The sequence below is a fragment of the Odocoileus virginianus genome, chromosome 2, assembly GCF_023699985.2.
Source record: "Odocoileus virginianus isolate 20LAN1187 ecotype Illinois chromosome 2, Ovbor_1.2, whole genome shotgun sequence".
Classification (NCBI taxonomy): Eukaryota; Metazoa; Chordata; class Mammalia; order Artiodactyla; family Cervidae; genus Odocoileus; species Odocoileus virginianus.
Genome location: NC_069675.1, coordinates 64,392,221 through 64,407,889, shown reverse-complemented (window position 1 = coordinate 64,407,889; position 15,669 = coordinate 64,392,221). Strand labels below are relative to the sequence as shown.

The window sequence follows — 15,669 nt, the reverse complement described above, 5'->3', positions numbered from 1 at the left end:
TCTGCCCCCAATCACCCTTTTCTCTGGATTCTTCTTGCTTAGTTACATATGCCTTTTTCCTGCCCTCTTGCTAACATGTGCCCAATGACATACTTCTAACCTGCTAATATTTTTGGAAGGTAAGCTCTCTTACATTCTGATAATTGTCTGTTTGATTTTGAAAGCCAGAGCACCCTGAGGCACCTCTACCTAGATAGAAATCTATTAGCATATTAGAGTTTGCAAATACTTCTGTAATTACCTGTGCACTTTCCTCCTTTTGCTTAAAGAAGCTTATGGTGGATTCATTTAAGCAGAGGAGATCTTTGCTAACTTGGAAGACTGAAAGCAAAATTCCAGGGCAACTCCAGCTGAAGGTGATTTGTTTAATGTGATATTGATTATGTCTCCTCCCCTTTGAAAAGTGCCTTCAGCATTCATATTTGGGGCACTCTTATACTCTTTGAGTAGTGCGTATGATGTCAATCATCAAGTAATTGTATATTTATCAAGCAGCCATGTTCTGCTGCTTTTTTTCAAGGGAGGAGGTGCAGTTCTCAGACACAGGCAGGGGGGAGCAGGTGACCACAGGTCAGATCTGAACTGTGTTTGTCCCCGGATGGTATCTCTGCATCGGCCAGAACTGTTACAGTAGATGTGGAAATGAGGGCCTGGGTTTTTCATTCCATCCAGAGCCAGTCAGGTAGAGCGGGTGTCAGTGCCTGGCCCCACGTGCGCAGGAGCATTGCGTAGTTGACACTGAATGTTGTGTGCCTAACACCTTCATCTCCTTTCCTCCACATTGTTCCTCGTGTTCCGAAATGTGAGACCGTGATTGGTTGTGTTCCAATTTGTGTGCCGTTTCCTTGCCTGACTTTTCTTGTTCTGTTTTTCCTTTTTCCATTTTCAACATCCATTATTTGGTCCCACAATGTTCCTGCCGCGGGTTGACCATTGAGTGTTCCAAGGAGCGTTGAACGGACCAGTGCATTAATTCTGCATTTTGTGCTTTTCTAGGTCTCCAGAGAGAGCCCGTTCCCTCTCCTGTAATAGCTGTAGAGCACTTTAAAGAATCAACGGGTGTTAAAGGCCTTCCCCTGTACCCGGACCCCTCCCGGGTACCTGGCACGAAAACTCAGAACAGTTTAGAATCTGACTACTTGGCCCGAGATGGCCCTTCCAGCAACAGCTCTTTCCACAGCAGTGAAGAGGAGGGGACCGACCTCGAGGGCGACATGCTGGACTGCAGTGGCTCTCGCCCTCTGCTCCTGGAGTCAGAAGAAGAGGATGAGAGCGGCAAGCCTCCGCAGGGGAAGCTAGGAGGAGCCACTCCCTTCACTCAGCCAGAGGTGACTCCTGCGCAGGCCAAGGTCTTGCAAGGTGGGAGGAAGAACCAGTTTGGATCCCTCACTCAGCCAACTGCTGATGGACTCGGTGAGCCAGATGTGTTTGCCACTGCCCCCTTCAGGAGCTCACGGGTTCCCGCTGATGACATGGACATTTTTGCCAAAGCCCCCTTTGTCTCTAAGGGCAGCGTGGCCCCTTCCCAGCCAGAGGAGACGGATGTGTTCTTGAGAGCTCCCTTTACCAAGAAGAAAGGCATGGAGGAGTCAACAGTTGCCCAGAGCCCCGCCCAGGAGCAGCCCGGTCTCCTGAGTCAGACCGATGACATCCCTCTGCTCCCGGGCCTCGATCGAGCCGTGTACCCGTCCATCCGAGCTCAGTATTCCATGGCTGGCTTTGCCCAGCCGTCTAACCTCCCCTCCCACCCTGTACAAGCAGCAGACCATCTTGACAGCATCTCTTCCAGGGGCTCCTCCCTGGAATCTGGGGCCCATGCTAATGACAGAAACAAAGGACCTCAGCCCCAGAAAGAAGCTGTCTCAGGCCCCGTGGCAGGCAAACCATTCCGCCCCCAGTCTTTATCCAAATATTCCCGTCACTATAGCCCCGAAGATGAGCCGAATCCAGAAGCCCAGCCCATCGCTGCCTACAAAATTGTTTCGCAAACCAATAAGCAGTCAATAGCTGGCTCCGTTTCCATCACATCCCTTTCCTCCAGGACTACGGAGCTGCCAGCTGCTGATCCTTTTGCTTTAGCTCCCTTTCCTTCGAAATCAGGCAAACAGAAACCTTAGGAGCCATGCCTGAGCCTCAGGCCTCTGTCTCTACCCTACCCTCAATACCCACCACATCACTCCCAGCTGAGCCTTCCTGAGAAGATTTATATCAATTATTCTCTTTCAGTTCCATGAGTCAGAGCAGAACTTCTTGAGTCAACAAACTCAGTCAAGGTGATACTTAATTGAAACTCCTTTAAATTATGCTCATTGCTTTTGTTTATATTGATTTCTGGACTTTCAGTGAGCGTGTCCATCTTCACCTCCACCCAGAATTCTGCTTTCTGTTGTTTGCCTAGAAACTGTTTTAATCTCAAGCCACTTCTCAGTAAATCCAGAAATAACTTCCCAAAGGGGCCATGCTATTGCCACTTTGATTCCTGTAGTTCCTGTTCTGAGTCATGTCTAATGAGGAATTAAGATGAGTTCCTCCCAGACTTGGTTTCATACTGTTGAAAAGGGTGCATTTCAGGAAAGAAACACAAGATAAAAATTCTGTTCATCAAAAGGAAGTGTGATCCCGAAGATACTAATCATTCCTCTAAAACTGGCAATTCTAGAAGGCTTCTCTGGATCTGAGCCTGAGTAGGCCACCCTGGTCCTCATGCATGAGTGTCGGTGGGTGTGTAACGTGTGTTAGATCCTTTCCTTTGTAGAAATGCAAACAGATGAGATTTCTGTGCTGGTGTTTGATGGTGTTGAGCCTTCCCCCACATGCACACTTTAAAAATTCATGTGAGTGCACAGCTGTGTGTGTACACGTCTGTTTGCACAGGAAACATGCTTCCTTTAGGTAAATCCTGTCCCACCTTGCATACCTCCACAGTCACTCATTTGCTGGTATTTGTTCGCCTAACCTAATTTACTTGAACCCTGTTTTTATTGCATTCTTTTCTCATGGCAAAATTTAATTTATTGGAATGAGTAGGAAAATCCTGCTGGAATGGAATTTTCCAAGTAGATTATTTTTTCCTTTAGAATTTGCTGTTAACAAATTTCATTCATAAAGTCTTGAAAAATTAACTATCCTTACACAGTTTCCCCTGAGAACAATAGAAAAGAACACCTTGTTACAATTCCAACCACTGGGTTTGGGGTCTAAGTACTTTTAAAAAGTACTCAAGTAATTTAAAAAATCTTAGGTCCAAGCACTCCATGCTGTCGTTACGAAATTAATTGATCATGAGACTAGGCTACAAACTAGATTTGCTTTTTGTTTTTCCATATACTTGTCCCCTTTGCCCCTTGAAGAAGTAGAAACCTGAGACCTGTAAATAAGTTTGGGAGAATGGAAAAGAGCTGAACCAGTCAGCCATGTGAACCTTCCCATTCTTTGTCCCCTCGGATGCTGAAGCAGGTCAGATAGGTGCTTTTGAAATGTCTTCTATTTCTGGAAAGATCTGAGTTATTCTTGACTGTCCACATGCGCTTTATTATCAGTGCCTTAAGTTGAAGCTTACATCTCAGTGGGAAGATTTCTGCTGAAGATGTTCATGTTTCAACTTGCAAGTTTCCTGTAACTCGTAGTAAATGTTCATGATTTCTCCATTAGCTGGGGAAGTTAGAAGAGTTGCTCACCAACCAAGATTAATGACTTAAGAATTATGGGAAATTCATCTGAGAATCAAGCCTGAATGTCAGACTCGATTGCCATTGATTAAATGTCATGTTTTTAAATTTGAAATTCTGGGATCTTGACAGTAAAATATAAACAGATACTTCTCAAGACTTTTTCTAGTTTAGTCTCCACCTATTTCAGCTGTCCAGGTTAAAAAATAAATAATTGGCACTGGATCAGGGCTCCTAGCAGTGGTTTTTCCAACTGAGGCTTCACAGTGCCAGCCCTTCACTTTTGAGGATGCTAAATTGTTCACTGGGCTTTTCTCCCAATGATCATTTCTGAATATTCTGTGTAACAGTGGATGTTGAATCATCTTTCCAATTGATTGATTTTGGCTAACGAGTATGAAAATTTACACCCCAAATTCTTACCTTGGTCATTATCAGTTAAAGCCTGCATGAGCAGGAGTGAAAGTTCAGTTCAGTTGCTCAATCATGTCCAACTCTTTGTGACCCCATGGACTGCAGCACACCAGGCCTCCCTGTCCATCACCAACTCCCAGAGTTTACTCAAACTCACGTCCATTGAGTCGGTGATGCCATCCAACCATCTCATCCTCTGTCGTCCCCTTCTCCTCCTGCCTTCAATCTTTCCCAGCATCAGGGTCTTTTCGAATGAGTCAGTTCTTCTCATCAGGTGGCCAGAGTTTTGGAATTTCAGCTTCTATATCAGTCCTTCCAATGAATATTCAGGACTGATTTCGTTTAGGATGGACTAGTTATTTGTCAAAGGGATTCTCAAGAATCTTCTCCAACACCACATTCAAAGCATCAACTCTTCAGCACTTAGCTTTCTTTATAGTCCAACTCTCACATCCATACATGACTACTGGAAATACCATAGCTGTGACCAGACAGACATTTGTTGGCAAAGTAATGTCTCTGCTTTTTAATATGCTATCTAGGTTGATCAAAACTTTTCTTCCAAGGAGCAAGCATCTTTTAATTTCATGGCTGCAGTCACCATCTGCAGTGATTTTGGAGCTCCAAAAAATAGTCTGTCACTGTTTCCATTGTTTCTTCATCTATTTGCCATGAAGTAATGGAGCCAAATGCCATGATCTTAGTTTTCTGAATGTTGAGTTTTAAGCCAACTTCTTCACTCTTCTCTTTCACTTTCATCAAGAGGCTCTTTAGTTCCTCTTTGCTTTCTGCCATAAGTGTGGTGTCATCTGCATATCTGAGGTTATTGATATTTCTGCCAGCAGTCTTGATTCCAGTTTGTGCTTCATCCAGTCCAGCGTTTCTCATGATGTACTCTGCATAGAAGTTAAATAAGCAGGGTGACAATATACAGCCTTGACGTACTCCTTTTCCTATTTGGAACCAGTCTGTTGTTCCATGTCCAATTCTAACTGTTGCTTCCTCACCTGCATATAGGTTTCTCAAGAGGCAGGTCAGATGGTCTGGTATACCCATCTCTTTCAGAATTTTCCACAGTTTATTGTGATCCACACAGTCCAAGGCTTTGGCATAGTCACTAAAGCAGAAATAGATGTTTTTCTGAAACTCTCTTGCTTTTTTGATGATTCAGCGGATGTTGGAAATTTGATCTCTGGTTCCTCTGCCTTTTCTAAAATCAGCTTGAACATCTGGAAGTTCATGGTTCACGTACTGTTGAAGCCTGGCTTGGAGAATTTTAAGCATTACTTTGCTAGCGTGTGAGATGAGTGCCATTGTGGGGTAGTTTAAGCATTCTTTGGCATTGCCTTTCTTTGGGATTTCAATGAAAACGGACCTTTTCCAGTCCTGTGGCCACTCCTGAGTTTTCCAAATTTGCTGGCATACTGAGTATAGCACTTTCACAGCACCGTCTTTCAGGATTTGAAATAGCTCAACTGAAATTCCATCACCTCCACTAGATTTGTTCAGAGTGATGCTTCCTAAGACCCACTTGACTTTGTATTCCAGGATGTCTGATTCTAGGTGAGTGATCACACCATTGTGATTATCTGGGTCATGAAGATCTTTTTTGTACAGTTCCTCTGTGTATTCTTGCCACCTCTTCTTAATATCTTCTGCTTCTGTTAGGTCCATACCATTTCTGTCCTTTATTGTGCCCATCTTTGCATGAAATGTTCCCTTGGTATCTCTAATTTTCTTGAAGAGAACTCTAGTCTTTCCCATTCTGTCATTTTCCTCTACTTCTTTGCATTGATCACTGAGGAAGGCTTTCTTACCTCTCCTCGCTATTCTTTGGAACTCTGCATTCAAATGGGTATATCTTTCCTTTTCTTCTTTGCCTTTCTCTTCTCTTTTCTCAGCTATTTGTAAGCCCTCCTCAGACAACTATTTTGCCTTTTTGCATTTCTTTTTCTTGGGGATTGTCTTGATCACTGCCTCCTGTACAATGTCATGAACCTCCATCCATAGTTCATCAGGCACTCTATCAGATCTGATCCCTTGAATCTATTTCTCATTTCCACTGTGTAATCCTAAGGGATTTGATTTAGGTCATACCAAAATGGTCTAGTGGGTTTTCCTACTTTCTTCAATTTAAGTCTGAATTTGGCAGTAAGGAGTTCATCTGAGGCACAGTCAGCTCCAGGTCTTGTTTTTGCTGATTGAATAGAGCTTCTCCATCTTTGGCTGCAAAGAATGTAATCTATCTGATTTCTGTATTGACTGTCTGGTGATGTCCATGTATGGAGTCTTCTCTTGTGTTGTTGGAAGAGGGTGTTTGCTATGACCAGTGCGTTCTCTTGGCAAAACTCTTATTAGCCTTTGCCCTGCTTCATTCTGCACTCCCAAGGCCAAATTTGCCTGTTACTCCAGATATTTCTTGACTTCCTACTTTTGCATTCCAGTCCCCTATAATGAAAAGGACATCTTTTTTGGGTGTTAGTTCTAGGTCTTGTAGGTCTTCATAGAACAGTTCAGCTTCAGCTTCTTCGGCATTACTGGTCGGGGCATTGACTTGGATTACTGTGATATTGAATGGTTCGCCTTGGAAACGAACAGAGGTCATTGTCGTTTTTGAGATTGCATCCAAGTACTGCATCTCGGACTCTTTTCTTGACTATGATGGCTACTCCATTTCTTCTAAGGGATTCTTGCCCACAGTAGTATGTATACTGTTCATCTGAGTTAAATTCACCCATTCCAGTCCATTTTAGTTCACTGATTCGTAAAATGTCGATGTTCACTCTTGCCATCTCCTGTTTGACCGCTTCCAATATGCCTTGATTCGTGGACCTAACATTCCAGGTTCCTATGCAATATTGCTCTTTACAGCATCGGACTTTACTTTCATCACAAGTCACATCCACAACTGAGTGTTGTTTTTGCTTTGGCTCCACCTCTTCATTCTTTCTGGAGCTATTTCTCCACTGATCTCCAGTAGCATATTGGGCACCTACTGATCTGGAGAGTTTGTCTTTCAGCGTCCTATCTTTTTGCTTTTTCATACAGTTCTGGAATGAAAAGGATGGGAATATTCAAGGAAGGTTCATCCTAGAAACTCTTAAAGTAGAAGGTCATTCTAATTCACCCTTTCAGACTACTCAGGATTACCTCTGTAACAGCCCTGTGAAATGACTTTCCTTTGGTTTTTTTATCAATCCCTACTGATCATTTTTGTTCTCAAGATGAAATCAATAAAATTATAGTGATCTTATTACATAATTGAATCATTTGTCAAGTTGAGCTTGTAGTCCTTTTTTATTCTTTTATTCTTGCTAGAGACCTATGCTGGGTGGAGACTCTGTAAATACCTTTTTTGAGCAAGAAATGAATATATTCACATGCAAATTACTTTTGTGTCCTTTTAATGATGCATGAAAATTTTTGGATTATTGGATTACATTAATTATTAGCGAATAACTAATGAATTCTGTGCTGATCATCTTTGGATCATATAGGGTAAGTGCATCATTTAGAGATAAAGTGTTCTTGGGACTTCCCTGGTGGTCTTGTGGTTGAGACTCTGCTCCCAATGCAAGGGGGTACAGGTTGCATCCCTGAATGGAGATCTAAGCTCCTGCATGCCACACAGTGTGGGCAAAAAAAGTAATAAAATTTTAAAAATAAAGATAAAATATTCTTACCTGAGGCCATCCTGAATCTGGAAATCTGGGAAATTTAGCTTTAAGAAATCAGGAGTGCTCAGGGTGCTTTGAATTAAGTAGCAAATGCATGTTTCCAACAACTACAGCGAGCTAACATTAAAGAGAAAAAGAAAACATATAGTCAACAAAATACTGCACTCCTTGTTTTAGTTTGTTTTCTGTGTTATATGCATTACACATATGATACAGAATACAGAAAGGAACCTGTGACCTTTCATTTCAGTGGAGTGCAGTGAGCCACAATATGTTTAGAGATAAAACATTGACCCACAGCATGCACTGATGAACTCTTAAAGAGTCCACATTAACCAACTAACACACACGATTGAATTAATGAAGTTATCTTAAGTGTGGTGAAAAATGTTCAGCGTATCTGTTTCTTAGGCCCACACTTGCGTGTGTGCTTAGTCGCTCAGTCGTGTACTACTCTTTGCAACCCCTGACTGGAGCCCACCAGGCTCCTCTGTCCATGGGATTCTCCAGGCAAGAATACTGGAGTGGGTTGCCATTTCTTTTTCCAGGGGATCTTCCCGACCCAGGGATTGAACCCACGTTTCTTCCATCTCCTGCATTACAGGCGAATTCTTTACTGGCTGAGCCACCAGGCTCACACCGAGAGCCCTTTAGCTTCAAATCCTTATTAGATTGGAAAATGGAAAATGAACAGAATTTGATGCTAAAGCAGGTGCTGGACAGGATTCAATGATATCTTGGCCACAAATTCTTTTTCATTTTGGGCTCACTCATTGTTGAGTTGAAAATTTTGAATGTGTGGACTGATGTGTACGTATTTACACTCCCATATTAGGTCTGCGTGTAACCAGGCAACCAAGATTTCTTTCTGAACTTTTAAGAAAAATACCAATATATTATTGACCCATTATTTAATAAGTTTTAGAATACATGTACATCATTGTTTTCATCTATTTGGTGGACATTTCACTGACTCATAAAGTAGCAGATTTCAGTTTCTTTAAGATAGGTGTAATCACCAGAGTGATCTGGCAATAGAAATTTACTCATGCTGTATTTGTTTCCATAATGAAAATTCTCCAAAATGCAGGTTATATAATATGTATGCATTGTATCAAATAGAAAATTTTATTATAGGAAACCAGAGAAGAGTGAGATCTCACTCACTCTCTAGCAGGAAGGATACTACTTAAGTTGGAGCCCCTTGGGTCCCTTTAATAAGGAAAAATGTTATTCTCTGCTGTGTCTTTGGATTTGAAATTGGAGAACACAGGCCAGTCAGCTTTGGAATGGCTGTGGTTCGCACAGATGCAGTTTTATATGAACTCAGATTATTCTGGTGAAAGGTACATAGGAGAGTCACTGAAAAGACCTTCTGAGGAGATGGGGGCCACCTTCTAGGTGCCCACAGCCATTCCTGAGTTCAGAACCTCCAATCCTGCCTTCTGGAGTAAACATGAAGATTTTAAATAGAATCATATAGTTTAAATTCTTAGTTTCCAAATGACTGTCAGCTATCTGTTGATTGGTTGGTTTTAACCAGCAGAACACTTGCAAACTTGTGAAGTTCACTTAACGGAAAATTTCAAAATGCTTGAAAATAAAAAGTAGTATATGGTTGGGGATTGTTTTTGTGTTCTTTCACTATGAGATAAATTCGCTAGGTTGTTGAAAACAACTTAGCTGCTCACCTTTGATGTGGGAATTCACACTGACAGTGTCTCAATTGCCAGGATGCCTCCTTCTGTCTGACTTATGGTCCTGCTAGCCTCATTTGTACCTTGACCTTTATTAGGAATCAGGCCTCCTACATGTGATGCCCGAGATCCCATCCTTAAACTGACAGACCCAAGTCTTCTCTGGTTTTTCTCTGCTGCTGCAAGTCTATGTGGCTTTACCTTGCTTGCTCATGTCCTCATTTGACATCCCCCTATTATAACCATACCAATAAGTGGGGAATGAAAGAGAAGACTGAAGGATCATGTTGATTTTTACTTACCTTCCTTTTTACTGTAAACAGTTTCTTCTTAGATTTTAGCCTAGCCTGTGATAATATCACACTGGAATAATTCCAAATAAAAATGAAATGGTTCACCTTCCCCATATCTTATGGACTAGAAGGAAGGTTGGCAGAAGCCCAGCCTTACTCTTCAGAGACACAACTCAAAAGCCCCATGCTCTCCTAGGACGCAGGGGCAAGTTTATGCATGAAGGGACTCGAGAACAGCTTGTAAAATGTAATTTGTAATTCCATAAGAAATTTAGTCTGAGCTACTTCTCAGCAATCTCAATATGAGTGACAGTATCTTGAGTTTATAATAGCAATGTTTTGTTCTTGAAATCAAGTCAATGTTATCTACATTGCATTATAAGAGAACCATATATACACATTAGAGGGATCTGTGTGATTCCTTTTGGTAAGGAATTGGAGAAATGTTTTTTCCCCCAGTATCAGTTAAAGTGAGACTTTGGGGGCAAAAGAAGACAATATCACCTTTCCATTCTGAAATGGCGAATCAGTTGTACTCTGAGTCTACCAAAGACTCCTATTTGACGAGTGTGCGTGGAGTGTGTCGTGTGTATCCTCATGCTTTCTGCCATGGTGTTAAAGACCTCCTGATGAAGGCATCCAAAGAATACCAAGAGGTGACCGTAGGTGTTTGAATTGAGTAAATTCAGTGCTGTTTACCTACAACTTTCTGAGCTAGAACTGGAGTTGTTCTAGATGAAGGGGAGAGAAAGCAGCCACTGCTTTAGACTCATTTCCACAGTAAGCGTGCTTTTCTTGTCCACAGGGATGAAACTCAATAGCGTTTGACCTAAACACTTCGTTCATGTGTGGTATTGGGAGGGCAGTAGTGACTAGAATATTAGAGGCCTGTAAGATATTACTTTGAAATTCATAGGGAACATTTAACGTCATTTGTTAGGAGACAGAAACGGAATACAGGCCAAGGACCATGCTCATTCCTGGAAGAAGAGGTGAACTCCCTTTACTGACTATATTTTGAGTTGACTGAATGAGGAGGTCAATCCAACTGTGAGAATATTGAGGTCATTAGACCTCAGAAAACAGTATGTGCATGCAATCTCAAGGACTGTGAACATGGGAAAGGGAAAGACATTTATAGAGTCAATCTTAACAGTTTTTGCATTACCTCTTTTTTGCAGACTCTTGGATTTATGTTATTGCACCCTTCGTGTGGTCTATCATGTATCTGATAGTTTTTATAGATAATTGTTTGAGTTGTAAACTTCTGTACACTTTATTAAAATGGACCTAATTAAATGATTTACACTTTGCATTATTCTTAAGTCAAATCTTCCTAGGAATGAAGGGCTCCATATGTGCCTTTCACTTAGTACCAAGCTTTATTCTACATTTTTAAGTTTCAAACAACAGCTTTGGATTGGTTGGTTGGTGAATTGGTTTCCAATGCTGGCAGTTATTTCCTGAGACCCACCTTTCATCTGGATGTTTGTGGAGACATAAATGAAATAAGACAAGATAATGGAGCCTAAGGACTGAGCTGGGAAAATCACAGAGCTCCCTAATATGTAAACTTTCCTGTGAACTTCTAAAATGTGTTACCTGAATGTGACCTGCATCAATATGCAGTCTTCAAAAAAAAAAAAAAAAAAATATCTTAAGAGAGACCATAAGAAACTAAAAAGAGAAATCTTCGTTGGAAATGGATTATACCTAAGAAATTTAAAATCCATGCTGTGAGGAAAACCTGCCTCCTATTTCCTTTCCAAATTTGAGAAAATAACAGAGCTTTGATGAGCCTGACACCCATGAGAATTGGTAGTGGGCTGAGTTCACAGGTATGGTGTTCAAAGAAAATTCAGGGATCCAAAGAACTCTGGTATAAGATACATGAGTAAAACCAGAGTTCGCCTACTTTTTCTGAAGATTTATTTTAAGATCTGATTCATTTATCTTTAAATATACCTAATTCCACAATGTGAAGTTCTTATGGTTTTTTCCTATTTCAAGTTAGCCAAAAGCACAGTCTTCCTTTACCTGTGACTCAGACTCCTCTGGGGGAAACCCTTTCAAATGCATCACTCCCACTGAGATGCAGGAGTCAGCCTTCTGCAGAAGTGGATGGAGCTTACCTGTGGTGAGTCATCTCTGCCTTAATTGTAGCCAGAGCCAGAGTTAGAAGCTCCATTTCCCACAGGGTGATCTCTGATTGCATTCATTCACCCTTTAATGACTCACTTTTGCCAGCCCCGAGACGGGTGAGATGGGTTGTTAAGAGACCAGCCAGGAAGGAAGTGCCCTTATATTGTGCCCTAATCAAGATCCAAGGGGGAGGAACCAGAGTAAGGTCCAGGGGAAAGCCATGAGCAGATGGTTTAGACCTGTTTCTCTGGATTTGAAGGCAAAGATCTTTCCCCTTATGTTTCTTTCCTTATACTGAATTATGTCACCTTTCATGAAAGGAGACCAAGTACTTCAACTTGCTTTTATGTAGCTTAGCCCAGAGGCCCAAAAGGACTCCAAATACTCCCTTCAGAAGACAGCCCAGTTTTCTAGGGCTGAGGTTTGGGGCCAATACCATTGCTGCATGTAAAATTCTTAAAGTCAGATATTGTGAAATTAGTAGTTTTATACAAGGACCAGATCTCCCATACCTCATCCTGGTTTTGAGCAGTACTTGTTGACCCCAAGGACATATTTTATTTTTCACTCTTTAATGAAACCTCATCTTATCTGGGAGGAGCTAATCACAATTTTCTTGTAACCAAAAATTAAATATAAACTGTCAGCCTTTTTTCAGTTTATAGTGAATGTCATTCAATTTAAGTAAAATTCAAAGCAGCTAAGACTACACATAAATTGATGAAAGCATGAAATCATGGCAATTTAAATCGAAATTTTGATTTGGGAAATTGGAATTTACTGGATACAGTGGCCACAGGAGAACTCACTAGCAGAAACTATTGGCAAAATTTGAAATGAACCAAAAATTGACTAATAAATTTCCATTGTAAAATGCTTATAGAAAAGACTGGGTCCCAATGAACAGAATTACAATAAAATGGAAGTACAGTGCATAGAAAATTGATCCAAGAATTGAGCTGACTTAATGGAGTTGCTTTATAGAATTTCTTGATGAAAATTCATCAGTATTAGCCCAGTTAAAATATCTTTATTCAAAAACATTGGATAAGGGCCTTCCCTGGTGTTTCAGTGGTTAAGAATCCACCTGCAGATGCAGGGGACACAGTTTCGATCCCTGGTCCAGGAGAATCCCACGTGCCATGGAGCAACAAAATCCGTGGGCCACAGCTACTGAGCCTATGCTCTAGAGCCGGTGAGCTGCAACTTCTGAGCCCACGTGCCTACAGACCATGCTCTGCAACAAGAGAAGTCACTGAAATGAGAAGCCTGTGCACTGCAGCTAGAGAGTAGCCCCCGCTAGACGCAACTAGAAAAAGCCCGTGCAGCAGCAAAGACCTAATGTAACCATAAATAAATAAATCTTATAAAAACAAAAAACATTAGATGAAACCACCACAGAGGTTCAAAATGTCCAGGGCCTACGTAGGGGCTATCAAAGTGAAGCTGTCCAGATAGTCATTAGCTGTATGGATCAGAAGTCTAGACTCCTGACAGAGGGAAATCATCAGTGAGTGATATTTGAATGTCTGGATATAGATGAGATCAATGAAGGAGAATGTAGAGTAAGGAGAAGAGCACTTGTAACATCCTTTGGTAACATGGAATATCTACATTTAAAGCATAAATGGAAAAAACTCCACGAGAGAAACTGGGCCACACATATAGGCAGAAAAACAGAAGGTGGCACCAAAGTTGTAGGAGGAAAAATTTCAAGGATAAGCAGCAGTGTTAAATGCGAGAGAGACATAATGAGAAAAATGCTTGTTGGATTTGTCCAGGAGGAGGCTACTGATCCTAGCAAGAGCAATTCTTGTAAAGTGGTGGGGACTGGTTGCAGTGGGTTAAGGAGTAAGCAGGGTGTAAAGAACAAAAGATACATTTTAAAGAACAAGGGGTTTCATTTTATACAAGGACCTTCAATGATCCACAATTGAAGGACACAGTACAGCTGTATTAATCCTTCCCCATAAAACCTGATCCCCAGTCTTTTTTATAACTTTTTCTTAAAAGATTTATCTCTCTTAATTAATAGCTTTCTCCATATCTTATTATATCTAACTTGCATTGCAATATCATTGATATGGATGTGTTTTTTCCCCTCCAGTTCTCATATTAATAATATCATCAAACAAATATTAGATGACATTTTTAGGGTAGAAAAGGAGAATTACACTATAGTACCAGTGAATTAAAAATAAACACCAATAGTCACTGTGGTAGGCTAAATAATACCTCCCTACTCCCCCAAAATGTCTGTGTTCTAACCTCCAGAAATTGTGAATGATAACCTTACAAAAGGGATTAAGTATATGGGATAAAGTTCAGGATCTCGAAATGGGGAGATTATCCTGGATTATGCATGTGGGCCCAACATAATCAGAGGATTCTTTAAAGAGAGATGAAGAAGTTAGAGAAGAAGGTGATGTGATGACAGAAACAAGGATTGAAATGATACTTTGAAAATAGAGGAAGCCAAAGAATAGAGGTGGCCTCTAGATAGTAAAAAAAGAAAGAAAAAAAAGATGGAAATAGATTCTCCTCTCAGAGCCTCTAGAAGGAACCAGCCCTCCTGACAACTTGACTTTTTGTTGTTGTTCAGTTGCTCAGTTGTGTCCAACTCTCTGTGACCCCATGTACTGCAGCCTGGCTTCCCTGTCCTTCACCATCTCCCAGAGATTGCTCAAACTCATGTCCATTAAGTTGATGATGCCATCCCACCATCTCATCCTCTGTCATCTTTCTCCTCCTGCCTTCAATCTTTCCCAGCATCAGGGCCTTTTCTAATGAGTTGACTCTTCGCATCAGGTGGCCCAATTATTGACTTTGGCCCAATGAAAGGGACTGTAAATGTCTGACTCCCCAGACTGTAAGAGAAAAGTGTGCTGTCTTAAGCCACTAAAGTTCATGATAATTTGTACCAGCAGAAGTGGGAAATCAATCCAGACACTAAAATTATTCTCCAAAATTCTAAGAGAAGTTAACAATAGTTCCTTAATAGTTCCTATAATAGTGACAAAAGAATGGACACCTGGTGCTGAGGGATGGTGGTGAAGAACATGGGTTAAGACTCTTAAGCTGGGACTTCCCTTACAGTCCAGGGGCTAAGACCCCCACCTTCCAATGCAGGGAGCACAGGTTCCATCCCTGTTCAGGCTGTGGAAGTAAGATCCCACACGCTATGAGGTCTGGTCAAAAAAAAAAAAAAAAGACTGCTTAGGCTTGCATCTGGTCCTATCACTTCATGGCAAGTAGAAGGGAAAAAGGTGGAAGAAGTGACAGGTTTTACTTGGGGGGCTCCCAAATCATTGCGGACAGTGACTGCAGCCATGAAATTAAAAGACACTTGCTCCTTGGAAGGAAGATTATGACAAACATAGGCACCGTATTAAAAAGCAGAGACATCACTTTGCCAACAAAGGTCCATATTGTCAAAGCTATAGTTTTCCCAGTAGTTATGAGAGTTGGACCATATAGAAGGCTGAATGCCAAAGAATGGATGGTTTTGAATTGTGGTGCAGAGAAGACTCTTGACAGTCCCCTTGGACTGCAAGAAAATCAAACCAGTCAATTCCAAAGGAAATCAACCTTGAATATTCATTGGAAGGACTGCAGCTGAAGTGGCCAATACTTTGGCCACTTGATGCAAAGAGCTGACTCATTGGAAAAGATGCTGATGCTGGGAAAGATTGAAGGCAAAAGGAAAGGGGATGGCAGAGGAAGAGATGGTTAGAGACCATCACCAAGTCAATGGACATGAATTTGAGCAAACTCCAGG

The 15,669-nt window shown here is 41.3% G+C and overlaps 1 protein-coding gene across 9 annotated transcripts in view; it reads left to right on the top strand.

The window, feature by feature from the left end:
- AAK1 (AP2 associated kinase 1) overlaps positions 1-11,051 on the top strand; it is a 173,285-nt gene extending 162,234 nt beyond the window's left edge. For all 9 annotated transcript variants that reach the window (XM_070480581.1, XM_070480568.1, XM_070480575.1 and 6 more), the window contains one exon: positions 997-11,051. In XM_070480581.1, coding sequence (XP_070336682.1) covers positions 997-2,117 — 1,121 coding nt within the window. In that variant the 3' untranslated portion in view covers positions 2,118-11,051. The remainder of the gene's footprint in view (positions 1-996) is intronic.
- The last annotated feature ends 4,618 nt before the right edge of the window (positions 11,052-15,669 follow it).